This window comes from Pungitius pungitius, chromosome 18, assembly GCF_949316345.1.
Source record: "Pungitius pungitius chromosome 18, fPunPun2.1, whole genome shotgun sequence".
Lineage (NCBI taxonomy): Eukaryota > Metazoa > Chordata > Actinopteri > Perciformes > Gasterosteidae > Pungitius > Pungitius pungitius.
The window spans coordinates 10,015,675-10,038,282 of record NC_084917.1 but is presented as its reverse complement, the minus strand read 5'-3'; the positions used below and the strand labels follow the sequence as shown (position 1 = coordinate 10,038,282).

Sequence of the window (22,608 nt, the reverse complement as noted above, 5' to 3'; positions counted from 1 at the left end):
GTGCTCTGCGCCTTGTTTTTGGGTGTAGTAGTTGGACTAGTTGCACTCGCTTGAAATCTGGATGAATTATTGCGTCAACCCAAAAATATTAAAAGTTAGCTGCATGTGGACAAATGTCCAATGAAGGGCTGGTCTCGTTAATTCCAGATCATCAGACGTTTCCAATGAAATACATTCTTACAGTCAATTGTCATTTTGTAATTGACTGCCAAAAGCAAGGGCGTGATTTTAATTCCTGCTTTGGTGGAGATATACTTGGAAATGCTCACAGTGGTGAGAAAAACACACCGCGGGATGTACGCTTAGGCTTCAGAGAGAGAACCAAAAAATTATTCTAAGCTTTGGAGGAATTAGTTAAACATAAAATGTAAGAGATATTTCTGCAGCAAAGCTCTGAAGATTATTTTGGCTGGAGGTACAATCCTGCTCACTAACCAGTAGGTGGCAGTAACGCACCGTTGTCTCCTTTCATGCCAAAAAGAAGAAGATACGGTTCGATGTTATCGAGCAGATGAGGACACGCGTATAGTTTGATTTCTTTAACCATAATGAATTTTATTTAAAATGCGATGCTAGCTTAACAGTCATGCGGTTATGGCTGAATTAGCGGAACAAGGACACCGACGCCCCCCCCGCGACTAATGGTGAGCTTTGTAACCCGGTTTCCACTCGATTTTATCGGGCTACGTTACAGGACGAGCCCGTCAAGGTTAGCATCGCCGTTTGCTCTCCCCCGGAACCGAACTCGCTAACATGGCGTGACGACAATGAAACGGTGAGGCAAATTATTCGTAGATGCCGGCACGTCTGTTTGGTTTCTTTTTACAAAAAAAAATAAAATAAAAAAAATAAAGTTGTGTTTCCAAGTGAAATATATAATAGCACCTGTGTTGATTTAATGATGGAGGCGCACGGACACACACGCTAGCTTCAGCTAACGTTAGCTTACATGTAAACACACTAAACAATAAACGTTTTCTCTTAAATCTGTTATCTTGTCACATTCTCCTGAATATGTTAAACGCCGATGTGTTGCGATCCCTCTCCGTCGTTCACCGGTGGTGTCTCTGGTCCACACCAGCCGTGTCCTCCGCGGCCAGCCGGTGGCTGAGGAGAAGAAGAAGAAGATGCTGCTGAAGACGCCCCAGAAGCTGCTGAAGAGCGGCCACTACATCGAGCTGGGCAGCTACCAGCACTGGCCGGTGCTGATACCCCAGCGGATCCGACTGTACACCTACGAACAAATCCCCCTCTTCCTCAAAGAAAACCCCTTCATCACAGGCGGCTACAGGGCCCACCTGCCCTCCAAGCTCTGCCTGAGGAGGTGGGTGGATTATTGGTGGCAGTGATGCAGGATTTGACAAATTCTCTGCGTGTCGTCACACAAAGTTTCAACCGCGTTGTTTGATGTGCGTTTCTTCTCTCCCCCATTTGCAGTATTTTCGTGCTGAGCAATGAGACGGTGAACATTTGGAGCCACCTGCTGGGTTTCCTGCTCTTCTTCTCTCTGGGGGTCAACGACGTGTCCTCTGTGCTGCCGGCGTCCGGAGCCAATAGAGAGGACTACGTCATCTACATCATAGGACTCTTCTGCTTTCAGGTAATGAAAAAAGGATGTGGCCCTTTGTGTTCCAGTGAGTCGACCCGCCGGTACCACAGAGGTGTTGTTTACTGTGCTGTCCTCCCACCATCCAGGCTCAATAAGGGACGTATCATTTTACCACTGTTATTACTGTCTTCTTTTGAATCCTTCACAGCTGTTTACAGCAGTCTCAGTCAGTAATGAACATGTGCATTACCTCAGTGTTTCTCCTGTGCATAAATAAAGCATGTCTTTTGATGAACGTATTCATGAAGGTTCACGTTTCCGGGCGCAGTCGGTTGTCCTCAACCCACGCAGGTGTGTAAGCTGTAGCTAAGGTTGGGCCCAGTGTTTTGTAGAATAAAGAGCTGCAATAGCGAAGGTAGAGTAGTTCAGAGGTGCATTACACATTTCTGTGTTTGTGCGATTCATGTTGTAGGGTAGCTGTTGATGAGGAACTAGTAAATGTAATGGAGTCACTGTGATTTCAACCTACAGGGGGTATGTGGTGTAGCATGTGTGACCCGCACACACCCCTCTTAGTAAGAATAAATGCTTATTTTGTTTGTCTAGATTGTTCTCTAATATCCCCTTCCCTTGAGATCACTTGATGTATTACCATTATAACAGGAAAAGTCTGGAATTATACGCCCAGACTGACTGCTCTTCTCCCCCCCCCCCCCCTCCCGAAGTTTTAAAACGAGATTACAACAGATTATAATCACTGAACTATCATATTGCCTTATAATCAGACAATTGAAAGACGTAATAATAACCAATAATGACGATCCTAAAAAAAAGATAAGAACTGTGTTGGATGGCATGGGTGCAATTCCTTTCTAGTCTGTAAATGGTGCTTTGTGTTTGTGTCGCAGGTGTGCATGTTGTGTTCCGTGGGGTACCACCTGTTCTCGTGCCACCGGTCTGAGACCACCTGCCGCCGCTGGCTCTCCTTGGACTACGCCGGCATCTCCGTTGGCATCCTGGGCTGCTATGTCCCCGGGATCTTCTACGCTTTCTACTGCAACGCCGTGAGTGTGAATCCCCCCCCCCCCCCCCCCCCCCCCCCCACCCGCACGTTTGCCCCTCCCGTGGCTCTGAGCGGGCCGCGTCTCAATCTGTCGTCTCTCCTGTGTTGCAGTTCTGGCGACAGGTGTACCTGCTGACCGTGCTGTCCCTGATCCTGGCCGTCTTCTGCGCTCAGGTCCACCCCCATTACCTCAGCAACGAGTGGCGACGGATTCGCACGACGATCTTCTGCTGCGTGGCAGGCATCAGCGTGATTCCCGCGTGTCACTGGGTCTGGCTCAACGGAGGACTTGCCACGGACGTGGTGCAGGTCAGTGCTCCTTCAGTGGTGACCATGTGACCGCACCTTCATCTCGGCACTAAACTTTTTTTTATTTGTATGTTTAGCTGTTCCTGCCTCGCGTGCTAATCATGTACCTGATTGCCGGATCTGCATTCTTGTTCTACGTCACCAAGGTCCCCGAACGCTACTTCCCCGGTGAGTCGCGGTCCTCCGCCTCTTTGGGAGCACAAAACTGGAGCTTTGGGCTCAAAGAGAATGGGGAAGGAATCTGTAATTGAGGTCACCGTTCGTCTGAATAGGCAGAAGAGTTTAAATTGTGTATTGTTGTCAGTAAAGAGTCACAGAAGCTGTAACAAGTAAGAAAGGATTTTATAATAATGCATTTTAATTCCAAGGAATTGCTTTCTTACTTTTTAAATGCACAAAGTGGCAAACTAAAGAGGTCATTACTGTGAGGTAATGTTGCAAGGTTACCAGCAGTCTACCAGTCAACTGCTTCATGTTGCAGTTTTCTTTTATTTTAATATAGTCTGCCGTTTAGAGTAAACAAGGTATTTTATATTTAGTATTGTAGAGTTGTAGCATATGGGATTTGTTTTGTACTCATCTGTGGTAGTTAGTAGTACTGAATTACTTTAAATTATATTGTTTCATTTGCATTAGTTAGATCCATTACAGCTAAACGGGAAAAGCAAGTAGCTGTAACATATTTCATTAATTACCACTACAGTATTTTGCGGACCGGTCTTGGAGGCGTGGTGGATAAACGCGACAAAATATTCGTTGAGCCCAGGGCGAGGAGTGCTTGGTGACGCTTGGGAAATATGTCGAGTGGGACGAGCGCACGTAATTAGAAAAGAATCTGGTTAATTTTCAAAATAATTTTTTTACAGGAAAAAAAAGTCAAATGTCACAATGGCCCACGGCCCGGTGGTTGGGGAGTCCAGCTGTGGGCTGTTTCATGAGAGAAATGTTTGACTAATGAAAGCAGGAAGTCACGTATAACTGGTGCCGCATAACATTAACCATGGCAACACTCCGGGCAAGTGTCCCAGTGAAACATTACGGGGAGACGGGACTGTTATACGACTGTTATAACATATACCCAAATATGTACAGAATTTAGAATGATTTTCTTTCCTCTTTCAGGCCAGCTGAACTACCTGGGAGCCAGCCACCAGGTGTGGCACATACTGGTAGTGGGGATGTTTTACTGGTGGCATCAGACAGCTGTGCACATCATGCACTTCAGGCACAGCCGGTCGTGCCCGGGCAGCAGCAGCAGCAGCAGCAGCAGCAGCAGCTAAGTGGAACGGATCCCATGATGTAATGGAAAGGCTACTTTGCTATGAATGTTAGTAGACATCAGTTAAACACCTAATGTTGCTATTGAAACACTTTTAACCAGTCAGTCCGCTGGTTAGAAGCTGCTGCCTAAAGGGATTTAACCACAAGCTTGTGATTAATAGCTACTAAGGTTTAAAACTGAGTCTAATGGTAGCTCTTTCAGTGAGCTGTTGGTTACTGTTTAGTGGCTTTTTAAGGCCAGTACACGCATTCATTATACTGTCTCTAGCAGTAGATATCAGCTAGGAGTGGCTACACAGTACTGTAAATCTTAAAATCGCTTAACCACCATAACCATTAAGTTGCATGAAGCTGGAATTTAAATTATTTTGTAGAAACAGACTACGGTTTGGAGTTTTTAATTGGTGATCTTTTTATCGCATGGTTTGTTGAGTTTTCTTTGTGTACAGAAGTTTTAAACAATATCTACGAGGATTCTGTTGAATCAAACATAAATGCCTGTGTGAACAATTTGATGAAATGTGAAAAGCAACACAAAAACTGGAAATGCAGCATTTGAACACTGTGAACTCTGGCGGGGGGGGGGGAGAATGTGTTTAGTTTTTGAAGCTCTCGAACAAATAGCTTATGATCAATCAATGATCAATCCGCAATATCTGAGAAGAAAATGTAGGAACCATCTTCAGCCTACATTACTTTATTATTACTTACATTATTTTCTAAATACGGCTTGATTTTGTTTTTGTGTATTATTTATTTTTTATTTTTGGACCGAGACAGTGTCAGTGTTGCGCCAAAACATAAAATGTTATGGCTTCACTACACGAGATAAGTAATATCAGCCTTAATACCAACCGAGTTAATAAACAACATAGTGTACAATCATCCCTTTTTAAATTGAACTATTAGTGGTATGTTAGATTCAACTTCTTCTAAATTGACCGAACATCATTCTCCTGACATCCTGGTAAATGGTGCTGGGATCCGATGTGGAGTCACCAACTACTGTTTTTGTTAGGAAGGGGTCTAATCTGGAGACTGCGTGGCTGAAATGACAAACATGCTGATTGTAGTAATAAAAAATACCCCTTTTAACAACAGTTTGAACTGGACAATCAAAGACCCATTTTTGCTGATGATCCAGTTAGCGGTAGCAGTTTATCTCTCCGAATGGTCCACACCTGTCACCCCTAAGGCAGGTAGCGTCACCTTCGCAGCCCTTTTTGAGTCATAAAGGTTAATTGTGTAAAATTTTGCATGCATTGCAACTGCTGTTGTTTGAACCAGGCCAGTGTGAAGTGTTACAGGTTTTTACTTTTTAAAATAACTCATCATGTTTGTATATGTCTGCCTTATTATCTTTGAGTGTTTGTACTGTAAACACACTTACTGTTAGAGTCGGTTTTGGGTCAAAGGAATGATGAAACTGACCGATTTAATCTTTGCTGTTACACAACAATGCCAGTATGGTTAGTTCTTTTTATCTGATATGATTCAACGCTTAGAATAAGTTTTGGGTTTTAGTTGAGGTCACTTACTGCTGCAGAACTGTAAGTGGCTCAATGAAAAATGTGTCTTTATTTTTGCCTTTTTGAGTTTTGTTTTAATTTTTCATCATGCATATCTAACAATCATAAACTGCTTGGTCTTTTATTTAGAAAAATCACCCCATGATTGTTTTATCCTGTCTTATCATTTATATGATAAAGCACTGGCGCTGATTTACAAGATATTTATTTCAGTGCCTATGTGAAATTATATTTATAATATATTTTTAAACATTTTGAATGAATAAAGAATGCTGGGAAATACATTTTATGGTTGGCTTTTTTTCAATAGCTCAAGATTGCTTTAATTTTATTTATTTATTTCTAATCCATTAGAATCCGTTCACCATTGCATGAAGGGCACATCATGGGTCAGAGGAGGTGACTTTACATCTGAGGGCTTTCTGTTCAGCCGGTGTCATGAGTTGGCGAATTGATAATGACATGCTTGTTAAACACAGTGATCTTCTGACGACTCAGCAGGTCATTGTAAAGTCACATGCTCTATGTGTCAGTCTCAGAAGCAGGAAATATACGCTATCTCAGATGTTTTTCCCATTTATTCAAAACGCAAACAATCATTTAGTAAATCTACCTCCTGTCTGGTGGCAATGCTGACATCCTAAATGATTGTCATTTATTTCCACAGTGGCTTTGTTAGTATGATAGTTGTGCTAGAAAATGATATATCACAAAATCACCTCATGCAGTAATGAGTATTTGTGCAAATGGTGTCTGAGACAGCAATGATAGAAAGTCGCCATTATTTCATTTTCCCTGGGTTTACTTATGGTGAAGGAGTTGAAGCACCATTCTCTTCTTTTAACTAATTGATATTTCTTTGGTGTGAAAAAGGTCTTAATGCCAATAATTCAGACTCAGGCCAAAAACATATCGGTTTATTTCAAGTATTGAACATCAAGGCAGTGCATGTTCTATATACTGTGTTGAATGTCAACACTATCAGTGATGAAAGTCGAGCCGACTACACGTTTTCATCTAAAATGTGTTCATTTAAGTTCCATGAATACGTAGAAACTGGCTGATGACAAAATAAATGTAGGAAAATATAAAATGTTAATTTGCTAAATTTACAACCACTAATGTCTATGTCTTTAAAAACAAAGTATTACATGATTTGTGGTAGTTTTGAAATGATAAAAGACAAAGGAAAACGGTGATTTAATCACAGAGATAAAATCTGATTAGATTTTCAGAGTCAAAACATTTGATTCAACAAACATCAAAGAAAGTGGCAAAGCACTAAAAGAAAAATTCTGACTTTACCTGCTGCAATCAGTTGAGGTGTAAAAGTCCGAAGCACAAAAACAAGAGTGTGTAATTCCTTTAATCTTTACGAGAACAGATCTAAAGGAGATACAGGCCTCATTGTTGGGGCACCAAAGATCAGGGAAAGAGTAAAATTATATGTCACTGAGCCAAGGTTTTCAATGCAACACTGTTTCTGTGTGACACCGAGGCAGAGAAAGCTGTTACCGCCACGGACCAGTGCTTCTTCTTCAGGTTTAACTGGCCTTTTCACAAAGGATTTTGAACTCCCATGTAAAAAATTTAGGAAAAAATGCAAATTGCGGTTGAATGTGCCGTGCACTTTAGACCTGGGTTATAGCCATGGACTTTGGCCAAAGGACTCAAGTGATGTGAAAAGTTAAAATAGCTTTCATTGCAGGCAGCGCTGCCTTTGACTGAGTGACACAAATGTGTTCTAAGCCTCAGATATCTCAGTACCTAACAGGAACCAACCAGGCAGCTTGACTACGTCACAAAAAAATCACATCCAAAAAACTATACCCTTCCGGTTTTTCAGAACAAAGCTTCCCGAATAGTGACCTCAAAGCTATCTTGTAGCATTGCCCTAGATGTCATGTGCGTACCTCATGTAATACCATTCCTTCCCTTCCTCCAGATGTTCTAAACCAAGTCTTCCGACTTGCTTTCTGCTGCTGCGGATGCGCTGTTTGCATGAAGCACCGCCATGTGGACTGTATGAAACAGCAGGCGGCTCATGTCGTCTTTCCCGAAGAATTGTCCTCTCTGCAGGGCATCGATGACTGAGGTGTTGCAGTGTGCGAGGAGCACGCTGACGCCTATCTCTTTAAATTCCTTGACCAGCCCCTTAAATGCGGCCGTGCCCGTTGAGTCCATGAAGGGTATCGCAGAGCAGTCCAAGACCAGCGTGTGGAAGGCCAGTTCTTTCTGTATGAGTCCGAGGCCTATCACAACCATCTTTGAAGACATCTTCTTTGCCTTCTTCTCCGCCTTTCTTCTCTTAGTCAGCTCCGAGAAGGGCTCAACCCCGACAGCTTTGTAGAGGGATTTGAGGAACGAGTCCTTGTTTGCGTAGTACAGCGGCGCCTGGAAGCGGAACACCTGAACCCGAGGTGGCGCCATGAGGTTCTCGTACTCGTCCAAGTCCTCGTAAAGATCCGTGTCCTTTGCCCGGCCCAGGACAGAGACCTGGCATCAAACATCAGATCAGATTAGATTAGATCCTGATATGACTGAAGGTCAATGTTTGACTTCTTCACATGCTGCAACTATTGTTAAGTGTTCCAGCGTTGGTGAACCATTACCAGCTCTTGGGTCTGTCACTCACCTTAGGGTTCTGAGTCTCGAAGATGATGCAGAACATGGAAAAGAATATTCCGACCACGAGGCCCAGCTCGGCACTGAGCAGAGCCGTGGCTGACATGGTGACCAGCCACACGGTGCCGTCGGTGCGGCTGGCGCGCCACTTGGCCGGCACGTCTCTGAACTTCCTCAGTGCCCCGCGGAGGCTTACGATGATGATGCAGGCGAGGACGCACTTCTGGAGGGCGTGGAAGAAAGGCGCAAAGAAGAGAAGGACGAGCAGGACAACCAGGGCGCTGATCAGACTGGAGATCTGATGGAGGAGCAGAGAAATGGAAAGTACAGATTGAGGGGAAGAAGGAGATTTCACAGGCTCTACACGTCTCCCAGAAACCATTCACTAAAAGTATGAAATTCACCTGTGTCTGGCAACCTGTAGAGTCCTTCACCATGGTTTTTGCCAATGCCGCACTGGTGGTGAAACAGTGGAAGAAGGAGGGGATGATGTTACAGAAGCCGATGGCCAGCATCTCCTGGTTGGGACGAACCGTGTAGCCATTTTTCTTTGCAAACATCTCGGACAGCGACACCGTGAAGGCAAAACTGCAAGACAAAATGAGCCTGTAAATGAATCTTTTTCACTTAAAAATATGTGGAGAGATGTTTTGACCTGATCTGATTTGACCCTCATTCAAATCAGCCAGTACACTGTATATTTTTTGGAAATGTCCATTGTTTGTACATATTTTGGATAGGTGCAATCAGTTAATGGAGGCATGTTTCCCTGCCAGGCGACACTCCAGCTTGTAAGTTGCATCTGTAACGATCCATATAAGACACACAAGGGTTCCAACCAAACATGTTGTTAAATCTGATAACTATTACCTAATGAGAGCCAAAGGGACGGCATCCAGTATCAACCGTGACATCAGACTGAAGCTGGGCACCTGGGGAGGACTGAAGCCTGTGGGGATGTGGCCGGATACACTGGAGCCGTAATTGCTATTCAGCTCCCCAAAATGGCTGGCCAGCGTAGCTCCTGCCACAACTATCAGCTCAGTCGGCAGTGGGATCTTAAGACGATCCTTGTAGCGCTCCTGGATCTCTTTCCCCGCCACTGTAACAACCAGAACCTCAGGGTTATTCCATATCAAAGGCAGCTAAGAATTTGCTTATTAGGCCATAGAAATGCATGTGCCACTGTCGTGTTGCCTTGTTCCATGCCCCGGGGAGCTACACATTTATTTATTTACCTAAAACAGAGATAGAGATGGCGCTCGTGATGAGGTCACACAGGTTGGTCTCGTGAATGTTGGCGAAGATGTTGTACCAGGTGACGATAACTGTGCCGTAGCCTTGGTGACGGGGGATCTTTAGACCCAACAGGTATTTGGCCTGCACGGTGAGGATGGTGAAAGAGGCTCCCGTGGCAAAACCGTCAAGCATCGGAGCCGAAAGGTATACGGAGACGAAGCCGAGCCGAAACGCGGCCATCAAAACCTGGCGAGGAGATTAAGAGGTGGAGCGGGAGGAGAAGGAGGTGCATGGGAACGAAAACGGGGGTCAGCTCTCAAATGGAACATCTCATGATTTACCTGATGGATTGGCAAAATATCTTTGTGAAAATTCACAGTTCAAGACTTTGGTGACACCCTAAATTTTCTTTGCGTGCCATAACAACAAAAAAGTACATCCTTATGATGTCATTATTATTCTACCTTTACCATCACCCCACCACAGAAACTGCCCTCACTAGATGCCACTAAAATGCACTTGCATATTTTACCTGATAAACGCCAACCAGAAATGTGAGGGAAGCCGCGATGCTGATGGAGTAGCACTCTTTGTCACACTGCAGACCCATTAGCTCCACGGTGTGAGGTTTGCTGGTGGTGACGTTGGTTCCCAGCGTGGCATTAAACACATCAGGCCCAGACGCTGTGGAGTCCTCGTTGAGGTCAAAACCTGCCAGGAACATCTCCTTGTAGACCACCTGCACACAAGTAGAAGTGTTAATTAATCAATTAAATGACACCTAAGGAATACAACTGGATAAAATGACTATAACCAGTAGCATGAACCTATTTGAACTAGTAGCCTTTTCGAAAGAACTGTAAAAAAAACAACACTTATTACCCATTTAAATCTGCAATTAATTCAAATGGCATTTTCTAATGAATGCTAAACAATGTATAACAATTCTTTTTATTTAAACTAACATTTCAATCAACATTTCATGAAAGACCCTAAATGTAATGATCATTTCTTTCCACCCGTGATCCTCTTGCAGTACCTGTCCAACCATCAGGCTCATGAGGCTGAAGATCCCCACCGAGACATGTCGGGACGTCCCCATGAGGAAGTAGATGATGTTGGCGTAAAATGATGTGTACAGACCATAGATCGGCCCCACCCCTGCCAGCAGGCAGTAGGCGATGGCCTGTGGTACCAAGACGATACCAACGATCACCCCGGACATCACATCGCCCCAGATGTACTCCCGCAGCTTGTATTTAGGCAGCCAGCGCACGACGGGGAAGAACCCGGTCAGGGCGGATCGGACCCTGGGCACGGAGCAGGTCACGCTCTTCTTCAGCTTGGACTTGAGGACCGAAACCGCGGACTTTCGACGGCGAGCCCGACGCTCCAGTGCAGGTGGCGTGGCGTTGGTGATCTCCTCCATGGTCTTTGGGAGTGACAGTAGGCAGCAAGGTGAGAGGAACAGGTGACGGAGGTGGGTAATGTGGTCAGCTCTGCTCCTAAAAGATCATCAGAGGACAAGGAGGCAGTGAGAGAGGGGGAGGACATGTACAGGAGACAAACAACAAGGTGTGAATGGAGAAAACTTCAGTCCAAAATACATTTTGGTTAAAATCCATACCGTTCCTTCACAAGAACTACTTCTATCTTTTCACTCTTTAACTGGCTCGGATTCAAAGTTGTAGGCTAAAGTTCCTGAAACTACAACGAATGAAACCTAAGGCATCGATGGGTGAAACCATGTCAAAAAACGTGATGTCATTGTATAAAATGATCTGTTGTGACCTCTAGGACAATCATAAAAGAACTGAGGGATTTTTGATAGCTTATTAAATGTTTTCTCAAGGGTAAAAAAATAGGTTAAATTTGGACCAAATCCGTGTAAAATATGGTATTGACAACTCACGAGAAATTAGAGTGTGGAAATTGTCACCATATTCTTCTATTCAAATTTTCTAAGCCCTAAGACATTTAAAAAATACATTATATTCAACTAATGTATCAATATTTATTTAAATAACCCAAGCCCTCACAGGGAGGACTGATACAGGGAAACAATTCTACCATGCAACTAATTAAATTGTTAGAAACCATAACTGACACCACCTATATAACTTACACATCATTACATAGATGATAATCAGAAATTAATCTAGACATCGACGGCTTGTCTCACAGAGTTTGCCGTTCAGCAGCTGCGTCCCAGCAGAGATTACCATGTCACATAAACCATTAAACACAGCCTCCCTCATCACAACACCGGTATGTGCTGTCATTTAAACGTCCTGCGGCACCGTTGGCAACAGCCAGACTCATATTGCAGCGCAAGATGAAAAGTGGAATTATTTATTTTATGTGAAGCGACATCAGATTTGTCGTTTGTCTGATTTCACTTTCAGCATCCTTTTAATTTTCTTCTGTTCGGCTAGCTGTTGTCTGGCAGTTTTACTTTGCTTAAAAAAGATTTGCTGATTTTGCATGAAAAAAGTCCATACAGATATAAGTGTTTGTGTCTTTTAAATCCAACTTGACCTTTCTTGACAGATAAAAGAAACGAGAGATAAATAATGAACCGACAGCCTGTATCTCCCCAAAAAGAGATTTTATGTTTAACCCCGTTGCCAACTAAATGTCCAGGGTTCCTTTGAAGAAACACATCTGATTGACTGTTGAGCAAGACAGGAGTCACACTGAGGTCTTTTTGGAAGCAAATAATGAGATTTACTTCAGTGTCAACCCTGAACAGCGAGCCAACATTGAATCAAAGCTGTTTCTGTAAAGTGTTTCGAATGATTGTTCTCCGCCTTTAATCCCGTTATAAAGGAATCACCACTTCATGCTTACAGCATTACCATCAACTGTGCAGCCTCCTCACAGATTAGCAATTCAAACCACTCATGGCATATAAGGTCTCCAACATACATATATACTGTATATAGTTGTTGAGTCTTCAGTCAGTGTTCGGCTACTGAAGCCAAGACTGTTGTTCTCTTGATGAACATTAACAACCCGACATGATGTAAGCGTAAAGGCAGGAATTTTTAATACTATAGATAATAATCTCATTAATTTGCAAAAGAATCACCCTTTTGACCTCCAAAAACAAGGGTTTTGAAATGATGCAAATCATTATCCAAATCTCAATATTATTATTATATATAAACAGCCCTGAAGAAGTTTTTTAAAGGTTTTGAAAAATCATAAAAGAAACTGCTAAAACGACATTCCCAAGTGCTAAACTTTAAAAACTAAAACCTTTCTGGTTTCAAGGACAAAGCAAGGACACACTGTGATCTCCCCAGTTTCGGTTTGCAAACTCCAGTAGAGAACATTTTTTCTCAGAAGAAAACTGTCAAGTCAAACCAAAGAGGAGATTCCTCCCGATTGAAACATTAATCCAAAACTGTAGCTTTTCCTGTATTTCTTAAATGTTACCATAGAAGTTGCTCCAAATGTTTATGGCCACAGACATTCTAATATCAAAATACACCATAGATTAGTTTGCACCTATGAAATAATGATTGTGCAACATCTTCAACAGCACCTCATACTCTCCGACTCCAGTCATGTCGCTACTCTTCAAATGCTTTCCAGAAGTAATACAGAACAACTTCAAAAAGCATCAATGGTTTTACCTTGGACACACGGTTACAGTCAGTAATGTGGGACAACACACTCACCTGCAGAGTCACTGGGTTGGGGACAAGCAGGACCACAAGTCTCTGATGTCTCGTGTTCAAATCCGCTCTGTGTTGAAAGCACTTAACTTCTTCTCACTCCATCTCTCTCTCTCTCTCTCTCTCTCTTTCTTCCACTCTTCGTATGTCTCCCTCTCTTTTTGTCTCTGTCATCATCCGAGCAGCTGAACACAGTGGGTGTGAGTGAGATCTCAGCTGGATGGGCTGGATCAACAGTGAGATAAAAGCAGCCCTTTGCTCACCCTCGATCAGTCTCCTATTGGCCCGGTCACCACGAGTGGGTGGGGTTGGTCGAAATGTCCACCAATCAAACGGCATTTGCGCGCGCGTGTGCGTGTGTGCCTGTGTGTGTGTGTGTGTGTGTAGAAAAAGCAACTCTGGGCGAGAGGTTAAATCCAGTCAATGTTTTACCCAATAGTGTAATATATGATGCATGTTTATGCAGTGCAGAAGGCCAGGCCGCTGCAGAGTGAGTGCAGACCCGTGTATCAGCATTTCCTACTGTTTAAATACATCCTGTAGATACAGAGTGGACTACATAGCAAACAGCAGATAAGGCCCCGTTATCTGTGTGAAGAACCTACACGACTTCCAGCAAATACAATCAGTTTTTCAGTGTGGAAAAGGAAAACTAACAGAGATTTTTACCTGCCGGCTCGCTGTATTGTAATGCTCATGATCTTCCTCAACTTTGTGGTTTGTTTTGATCTCATCGTGGGCATTTCTGAGCTCATGATCAGAAGCATGAGCCATGCAATTAAGAAAATCGGAACGGAAAATGTTATTTCATTTTTTAAAGGCGGGGAACAGGGATTTGATAAAGCAAGCCTCGCATCATTTTAAAAGGGGTTTGATACTGTCATTAAAAAAGAATTGCTGATTTTGCATGAAAAAGTCCATCGTTGGCAACAGCCAGACTAATATTGCATTGTCATAACTGACACCACCTATATAACTTACACATCATTACATAGATGATAATCAGAAATTAATCTAGACATCGACGGCTTGTCTCACAGAGTTTGCCGTTCAGCAGCTGCGTCCCAGAAGGGATTACCATGTCACATAAACCATTAAACACAGCCTCCCTCATCACAACACCGGTATGTGCTGTCATTTAAACGTCCTGCGGCACCGTTGGCAACAGCCAGACTCATATTGCAGCGCAAGATCAAAAGTGGAATTATTTATTTTATGTGAAGCGACATCAGATTTGTCGTTTTGAATCTGATTTCACTTTCAGCATCCTTTTAATTTTCTTCTGTTCGCCTCGCTGTTGTCTGGCAGTTTTACTTTGCTTAAAAAAGATTTGCTTACAAATAAAGTCCATACAGATATACACTCACCGGCCACTTTAATAGGTACACCTGTCCAACTGCTCGTTAACACTTAATTTCTAAGCAGCCAATCACATGGCGGCAACTCAGTGCATTTAGGCATGTAGACATTGTCAAGACAATCTCCTGCAGTTCAAACCGAGCATCAGTATGGGGAAGAAAGGTGATTTGAGTGACTTTGAACGTGGCATGATTGTTGGTGCCAGAAGGGCTGGTCTGAGTATTTCAGAAACTGCTAATCTACTGGGATTTTCACGCACAACCATCTCTAGGGTTTACAGAGAATGGTCCGAAAAAGAAAAAACATCCAGTGAGCGGCAGTTCTGTGGGCGGAAATGCCTTGTTGATGCCAGAGGTCAGAGGAGAATGGCCAGACTGGGTCGAGCTGATAGAAGGGCAACAGTGACTCAAATAACCACCCGTTACAACCAAGGTGGGCATAAGAGCATCTCTGAACGCACAGTACGTCCAACTTTGAGGCAGATGGGCTACAGCAGCAGAAGACCACACCGGGTGCCACTCCTTTCAGCTAAGAACAGGAAACTGAGGCTACAATTTGCACAAGCTCATCGAAATTGGACAATAGAAGATTGGAAAAACGTTGCCTGGTCTGATGAGTCTCGATTTCTGCTGCGACATTCGGATGGTAGGGTCAGAATTTGGCGTCTACAACATGAAAGCATGGATCCATCCTGCCTTGTATCAACGGTTCAGGCTGGTGGTGGTGGTGTCATGGTGTGGGGAATATTTTCTTGGCACTCTTTGGGCCCCTTGGTACCAATTGAGCATCGTTGCAACGCCACAGCCTACCTGAGTATTGTTGCTGACCATGTCCATCCCTTTATGACCACAATGTACCCAACTTCTGATGGCTACTTTCAGCAGGATAAGGCGCCATGTCATAAAGCTGGAATCATCTCAGACTGGTTTCTTGAACATGACAATGAGTTCGCTGTACTCAAATGGCCTCCACAATCACCAGATCTCAATCCAATAGAGCATCTTTGGGATGTGGTGGAACGGGAGATTCGCATCATGGATGTGCAGCCGACAAATCTGCGGCAACTGTGTGATGCCATCATGTCAATATGGACCAAACTCCCTGAGGAATGCTTCCAGCACCTTGTTGAATCTATGCCACGAAGAATTGAGGCAGTTCTGAAGGCAAAAGGGGGTCCAACCCGTTACTAGCATGGGGTACCTAATAAAGTGGCCGGTGAGTGTATGTGTTTGTGTCTTTTAAATCCAACCTGACCTTTCTTGACAGATAAAAGAAAGGAGAGAAAGAAACGAGAGATGAATAATGAACCGACAGCCTGTATCTCCCCAAAAAGAGATTTTATGTTTAACCCCGTTGCCAACAAAATGTCCAGGGTTCCTTTGAAGAAACACATCTGATTGGCTGTTGAGCAAGACAGGAGTCACACTGAGGTCTTTTTGGAAGCAAATAATGAGATTTACTTCAGTGTCAACCCTGAACAGCGAGCCAACATTGAATCAAAGCTGTTTCTGTAAAGTGTTTCGAATGATTGTTCTCCGCCTTTAATCCCGTTATAAAGGAATCACCACTTCATGCTTACAGCATTACCATCAACTGTGCAGCCTCCTCACAGATTAGCAATTCAAACCACTCATGGCATATAAGGTCTCCAACATATATATATACAGTATATATATTGCTACTTAACAGCCACTTAGATTATGAAGTCAAAAAAGATGGATAGTGTTCTTTGTAATGAATAAAATGTTGGATGCAACAATTAGTTACCCTTCTAAGGGGTAAATTGAAGTAATTTAATTCTAAAATATACAAAATATTTTTCTTTTTTTCTAAAGCTAAATAAAACAACATGAATCCTACCAGATAAAGTTTACTTAATGTTAGCCACATGGTGAAGAAATTGCAATCCCAGCCTTACTTTTCCACCCCTACATTTTAGTAACTTCACTAAATGTTAGTAATCATCAAATACATTCTGATGTAGTATATTACTCTGAAGTAAGTCTATAGTCGTTGCTTCACCAGATGCAATATTCTTATAGTATTTATACATTCTAGTGTATTGTTATATTTGCTTAAGTGCAATATCTGAGTACTTCTGTGTTGAGCCCCAGTTAATTTCTTTTCTTATAGATTCTTGCCTAGAAAATATGCCTAGTTTGGCAATGTTTAGCAATAACGTATATATTAAGTACCTTCAAATCTTGTTTAAAGAACATTTTATTTGATAAGCAAAAAATGTTTGTTGATTATATCCTTCATAGCGAACAAATGGTGCACACTCTCCTGGGTCACTAGATACTGGTATCTAACTGGTAAATGCCTTATTTTTGTGAGGCACTGAAGCGGTTATTTCAAGTTCAGACTGAGTCTAAAGTCTGCCGCTTTCAAATTATTAACAACATAAGGGTAAAGACACAATGCTCCCTGTGTCGAGAAAGATACACTCTTATGCAGGTGATTAAAAGAGAGAAAACAATGTCTCCTTTTGTTAAGACAACTGCAACGATACAGAACGCTGCAAAAAATACAAATTCTGCGCGATTTGGGCGCTGTCTGTGTGTGAGATACTCTCAGTCTCATGAACTGATCAAACCAGCAGTTGAGCTCCTTTAACTAGTGGCTCAGCCATGATTACTGAAACACTGGGAAGGGGTGGGGCATCTTTTACCATCTGTGAGATAAATAAAGGCAATACAAAGTTCCTTATTGTACGTCGCTTTGGATAAAAGCGTCAGCTAAATGACATGTAATGTAAAAGATCCAGAGATTAAAAGAGAGATTCTGATTTTCTTAATAATCAGGACTAAAATGATTAAAATCTGAGACAATAGTGGGTCTGTGTGTGTGTGTGTGTGTGTGTCTGTGTGTGTCGGGGCGTGGGTGGGACCCTGAGTGCATTATCTTCCGGACTAAATGGCATCACTGTGGAAACATTGCAGTTTACTAGTCCTAATACCGCTGCTCAAAGTATATATTAGAGCCACAGAAATATCAAGGGAGAAAGGCCACCCTTGTGTTAGGCCCGTGTGTCTGGCTATGTGCCGTTACCATGACAATAACCATTCCCAGTAAGTGAACATGACTTCTGATGGACGAAAACAGTCGGAACACGTGCCCAGTTCCCTCCTGTCTTGTTGCCTTTGTTGACCCCCCTCCCTTCAACCTGAGAGGATTACTGCTCTGCTCCTTTAAATCCACCGGCATCCCCCCCCCCCCCCCCCCCCCCCCCCCCGTCTACAAGCCGCATCAGCTGCCCAGCATGAATATCTGGACACCGTTTGTCTCTGTTGCCCTAATAATTGAGGAGGAAGGACTCACCCAGAGAGGCCCAGAGGAGCCAACGGGAGGCAACATCAGCCATAGCGCCCTGAATGGTGCCTCTGCATGCAGCATCACACTGTGTTTCTCTATACCGCCGTCCACTCGGATGCTCACTGGTGCCATATTCCTCTTCCTGCTTCATTCCGCAAAGCATGATGGGAGCAGGAACACCCCCCCCCCCCCCCCTCCTCCCCACCCACACATACACACACCCCCACGTCTTGTTCCTGTCCGCGGATTGGAGCCGAGCAGACGGGGTGTGGAGAGAGGAGAATGAAAGGGAGGAGGGACTGTTGGATTATGGTTACCATGGTGACTAGACTGCTGCTGATGCTTGTGTGTATTCAGATTACCGCGGCCTTAGTTAGTATTTCCTGTTTTAAATTACCACTTCACATTTTTATGTTAAGGCTTTATGTCAGGGTCTCCATTATAGTATAGTATCTAAGAGTATTAGTAACACAACATGAAGGAGACACACATGATATTTCATGATTAACATTGGCCCTGTAGCTGTTTTGACTCAATCCCACAAACACTGTACCTGCTACCAGAAATACTCACTAAAACACCCATTTTATAACAGGTGTAAAAATCTGATTGTTGAGTTTCCTTCCGTTTTATTAACCAAAAGCTTTAGTGCTCTTTTTGTCTCATCAAAGGATTCAGCCAATGTTAGATAAAATACTTTAAATCACAGACATTCTTTAGGTTAGGAGGAAGCGATGGGGGTGGTTCTGACAGTCACAGATTCCCAGATTTTCTCAGATGGAGTTGAGAATTGGTTGATTTTGATTACAATATTGTCTTTCATCAACTTTTACTCAGCCACTTCTTATATTTTGTTATTATATACAAAAGGATACAAATGATCCTCCGTGATAGTCATATGTAAACTTGAGCAATCCTCAAAACTACAGTGCAAATCAAAGTCTGCAATACTACTTGTATGTACTTAGAGCTGGAACATTTTACGTTCAATTGAATTCAAGTAATTTTGTTTTGTAAAGCCCAAAATCCCAAATCTCAGAGGATTTCACAGTCTGTACACATGCGACAACCACTGTCCTGAAACACTCACTTGGTTTGTTTGGGTAGATTTCACCACATGTTTAAAGTAGTGTAAATAAATCTTACAACCCTTAAACACCTAAAACGTTATACAACTGATTTATTTACTAAAAGTAGGTAATACATAATATAGGTTGTAAGCACTTACCTATAATACCTATATTATATTGTTATTAAAATTTGAACAATATGACTTATCAACCATTACTTATTCAGGAACGGTAAGCTTAACTTAAAAAAAATATTGCATGGGTAATAATTACTACCCTGCAAAATTCCATTTTACAGTGTTAGCACAGGAAAAACTCCCCAAAATGAAAAAAAAGCCTTCTGCGTGAAGAAAAGGAGGAAACCCTAGACATAAGAGCAGAGAGGATTTCACCCCGGGATGAACAGACTGCAATGGATGTTGTGTGTACAGAATGAACAATTTAAAACAAACAGTACATTCAAATCATACGACAGATACAATTCAAATAGCTGTTCTGTCGGCCTGAAACAAAAGCTAATTAACATCAGGATCAGCTTTGTACTTACAATATACAAGAAAAGATTAGGTTTTGCCCTAAATTAGCGTCACGTAGGAGCAGGTCCTCTTGGCTACTTGGCTACTACTACATCCAACCATGCACTCTGTGGTCTCCTGACATTAATGAAAAACTAATAGTGTTGAAAAGTACTTGTTGTGTCTCTAACTCTCATCCTTATCAAACCTATTTCTGCCTGGTCCGCACTTTCTGCTTCGCTTTGTGACCTTACATTCCTCAACGAGGATGAGACAGTAACTCCCTACATGAGCAGCCTTTGATTATTAGATATAACCCTCATCAGATATAACCACCATCAGATAGACAGAAACCTTTATTAATCCAGCGTGGAGAAACCCATTTGCCACCAGAAAATCACACAGACAACAATAGACAGATTGCACAGAGCACAACAGACAAGAAGCACAATGAACAAACAAGACAAGAGAGATGCCTTTAAAACATGATTGACATCAGAAAGATGCTAAACCTAAAGGTGTTGATTCAAAAATCAAACTGCTGCTGGAATAAAAGACCATTTGAGTGGATCAGTAGAACACTGCATCCTGAGTCCATTAAAAACACTGTGTAGTGGATGGCATATAAAGGAAAGGGTTGTTTTCAACTTGGCCCTTGTTCTCTTGTATATTGTAACACAACCGCAAATGCCAAACCACAAAATATGATTGCCACAACACAACCGCAAATGCCACAACGCGAACGCCACAACACAAAATACAAATGCCACAACACAACGCAAACGCCAGAACACAAAATACAAATGCCACAACACAACGGCAAATGCCACAACGCGAACGCCACAACACAAAATACAAATGCCACAACACAACCGCAAATGCCACAACACAACTGAACGGCACAACACAACACAAAAGCGAAAACGGAAGTAGCTAAGTAACCGCCCACGGGAACGAGCGTATTTTTGACCAACGGAGGTGGAGAATGCCAGATCGTTTAAGAAGTAAGTGAAAAATGATTCCTTGCGGCTTGCCTAACTAACATTAGCTAAATGGCGCCACGCATCTTTTAGCTAACGTTAGTTAAATTTTCCAAAATACGCTTAGTTAAATTCTCCAAAATACGCTCGCTCCCGTGTTTCGGCGTTCGGTTGTGTTGTGGCATTTGCGGTTGTCTTGTGGCTTTTGTATTTTGTGTTGTGGCGTTCGCGTTGTGTTGTGGCTTTTGTATTTGTCTGAACCTTCTCGGCCACCATACTTTTGTAACTATTTTAAACCAAGCCACAATCCATTCCTGGACCCATAGAAGTAGTTTAGGAAAGGTTGTGGCTTTTAGGGTTGATTGTGAGCAACCAGTGAGAACTGGGAGAAGCTAAATTCATCAGAACGTCACCAAACGCAGAGAAGATATTTCCCTCTATTCCCTGAAAACCTCTTGACATGCAACCCCTTAACCTTCCCTTCCCCACACAGAATGCGCGCTGTCAACTCGTCGCTCATTTCAATCATCACTTTAATCATCTCTGAGAAAGTTAAAAACCTCGTGACACTGTTTGAGTGAGGTTAGGTATAAAGAGAGGCCTCCTGTTGACTCAGCCAAGCACATCACTGAAGTGAAATATTTCTCACCTAAAACTCACAGGTTCTTTGAAATGCACTGGTGGCTTTTCTCAGATCATCATACGTTTGGATTGAAACAATTTTGTGTCGGTGCTGACCGTGGAAGAAGTGCGCAGCGATGTCCACGCAGCCTTCTTCCGGGATCAGGTTCAGTAAACAACCTCTCCGATGAGTAATCATTGTTTAGGTTAAGGTTTTACCAGCAGCACAAAAACATTTGCTGTTTGATAATCAACCAAGTAAATATCAATTTTTAACCACATGTTATTTTCCTTCACTGTCAAGCAGTTTCCACTGAATCAACCCTCTCACAGTTTGATGTTCTCTTGTTTAAATCATATTGTAAAACAGTGAATGCATTACAAATGTTTGACGGTATTGAATATTGAAAAAACAAAAGATGTTCGGCAATGAACTGTCGAAATGAAAATCTGAATGACTCATATAAAACCAAACAACATTTTTCCTTCATTATTTCCAGTTTCACACATTCCACCCAATTGACCTGATTGCTAATTGATGGCTCCTGTGATAGAAGATGTAAGCACAGGTTATTAGCTGGAGACTGAAATTCTTGCCATTGATATTACATTACATTACATTATGTGTAAATTAGTGCAATAAGAGTTTTGGGCGATTTGCAGTGGAATTACAATGCTGAGGTTTGTTAACTGAAAATGATTCAAAGTGGATTGGAGTGGAAATCAACAATAAAACATGCAGAGGTTATTAGATAATACTACAATAAAAGTAAAGCAATAAATGAAAGAGGGATATTTTCTAGCTGCATTTGTTGTTAACACTTTTGAACAATTCCAAACTTTCTGTATTTTTTTTTACAGAAGATGTCTCTTGCTAGTTTTAGGAAAAGCACAGATATATCAAACTGTGTAAATTATTCACAATGTGAAGTCAGAGTCAACCTGAACAAAATACAATATTCAGTAGCCTGTGTTGTAGCCACATCTAGTGGCAGTGTGGAGATGAGCCGGTTGGGTGTCATGGCCGATGTTACAGCAACGGATGCAGTTTCTCCCTGCAGTCTGATAAGTGAACACAACCAACGTCGGTTCTGAACGGTTGCGGTGTTTGTGGGCAGGTTGTGGATCACAGTGCTCAGTCCATGGGGATTACTGCACTGGTATAGTTGTGTTTAGCTGCCTACCTTCTGTTAAATCCATAAATCAAAGGTGAAAACATGACTAAACACTAGAAGACATTTTTCACTGGACTTCCCCATTCCCCATATTACATTATTATATGGAATGATGATATGGACTAATTGGTCCATATCAGCTGGTTGTGAGTAGTCTTGAACAGGCCCAATGACCTTGCTCAGGGTCCCCGAGGTCTGGTAGGAATCACGTGGTTCCCATAGAGAATCTCAGGGGATTTGACAAACAAACCCTTTAAGTCTTTCTTTATTGCTCATAAGCAAGCATCCATTTCAC

The 22,608-nt window shown here is 42.6% G+C and overlaps 2 protein-coding genes across 3 annotated transcripts; one reads left to right on the top strand and one right to left on the bottom strand.

The window, feature by feature from the left end:
* The first annotated feature begins 347 nt into the window (after positions 1-347).
* On the top strand, positions 348-6,015 carry LOC119226338 (progestin and adipoQ receptor family member 3-like). Of its 2 annotated transcripts, none has more exons than XM_037484209.2 (7): positions 348-644; positions 1,082-1,324; positions 1,438-1,600; positions 2,458-2,613; positions 2,724-2,921; positions 2,999-3,089; positions 4,044-6,015. In XM_037484209.2, exons 2-7 carry the CDS (start codon positions 1,128-1,130, stop codon positions 4,199-4,201), a joined length of 963 nt encoding a protein of 320 aa, XP_037340106.2. In that variant the 5' UTR covers positions 348-644; positions 1,082-1,127; the 3' UTR covers positions 4,202-6,015. The 2 variants fall into 2 exon arrangements, with proteins under 2 accessions (XP_037340106.2, XP_037340105.2); XM_037484208.2 differs by having other exon boundaries at positions 348-775.
* A 39-nt stretch (positions 6,016-6,054) lies between these two features.
* Positions 6,055-18,096, bottom strand: slc26a1 (solute carrier family 26 member 1). The gene is given in 9 exon segments (XM_037484194.2): positions 6,055-8,227; positions 8,367-8,654; positions 8,761-8,944; positions 9,227-9,458; positions 9,595-9,841; positions 10,128-10,334; positions 10,635-11,071; positions 11,074-11,100; positions 17,959-18,096. Coding segments are annotated over 9 exon segments (2,211 nt in total). The 5' UTR covers positions 18,002-18,096; the 3' UTR covers positions 6,055-7,681.
* Positions 18,097-22,608: the final 4,512 nt, after the last annotated feature.

What these genes read in the sequence shown, in the direction of transcription:
- LOC119226338 (XM_037484208.2), top strand. An exon ending in TTGCCACGGACGTGGTGCAG is followed by an intron (nt 2,922 to 2,998) that starts GTCAGTGCTCCT and finishes TTGTATGTTTAG; the next exon opens with CTGTTCCTGCCTCGCGTGCT. An exon ending in CCCCGAACGCTACTTCCCCG is followed by an intron (nt 3,090 to 4,043) that starts GTGAGTCGCGGT and finishes TTCCTCTTTCAG; the next exon opens with GCCAGCTGAACTACCTGGGA.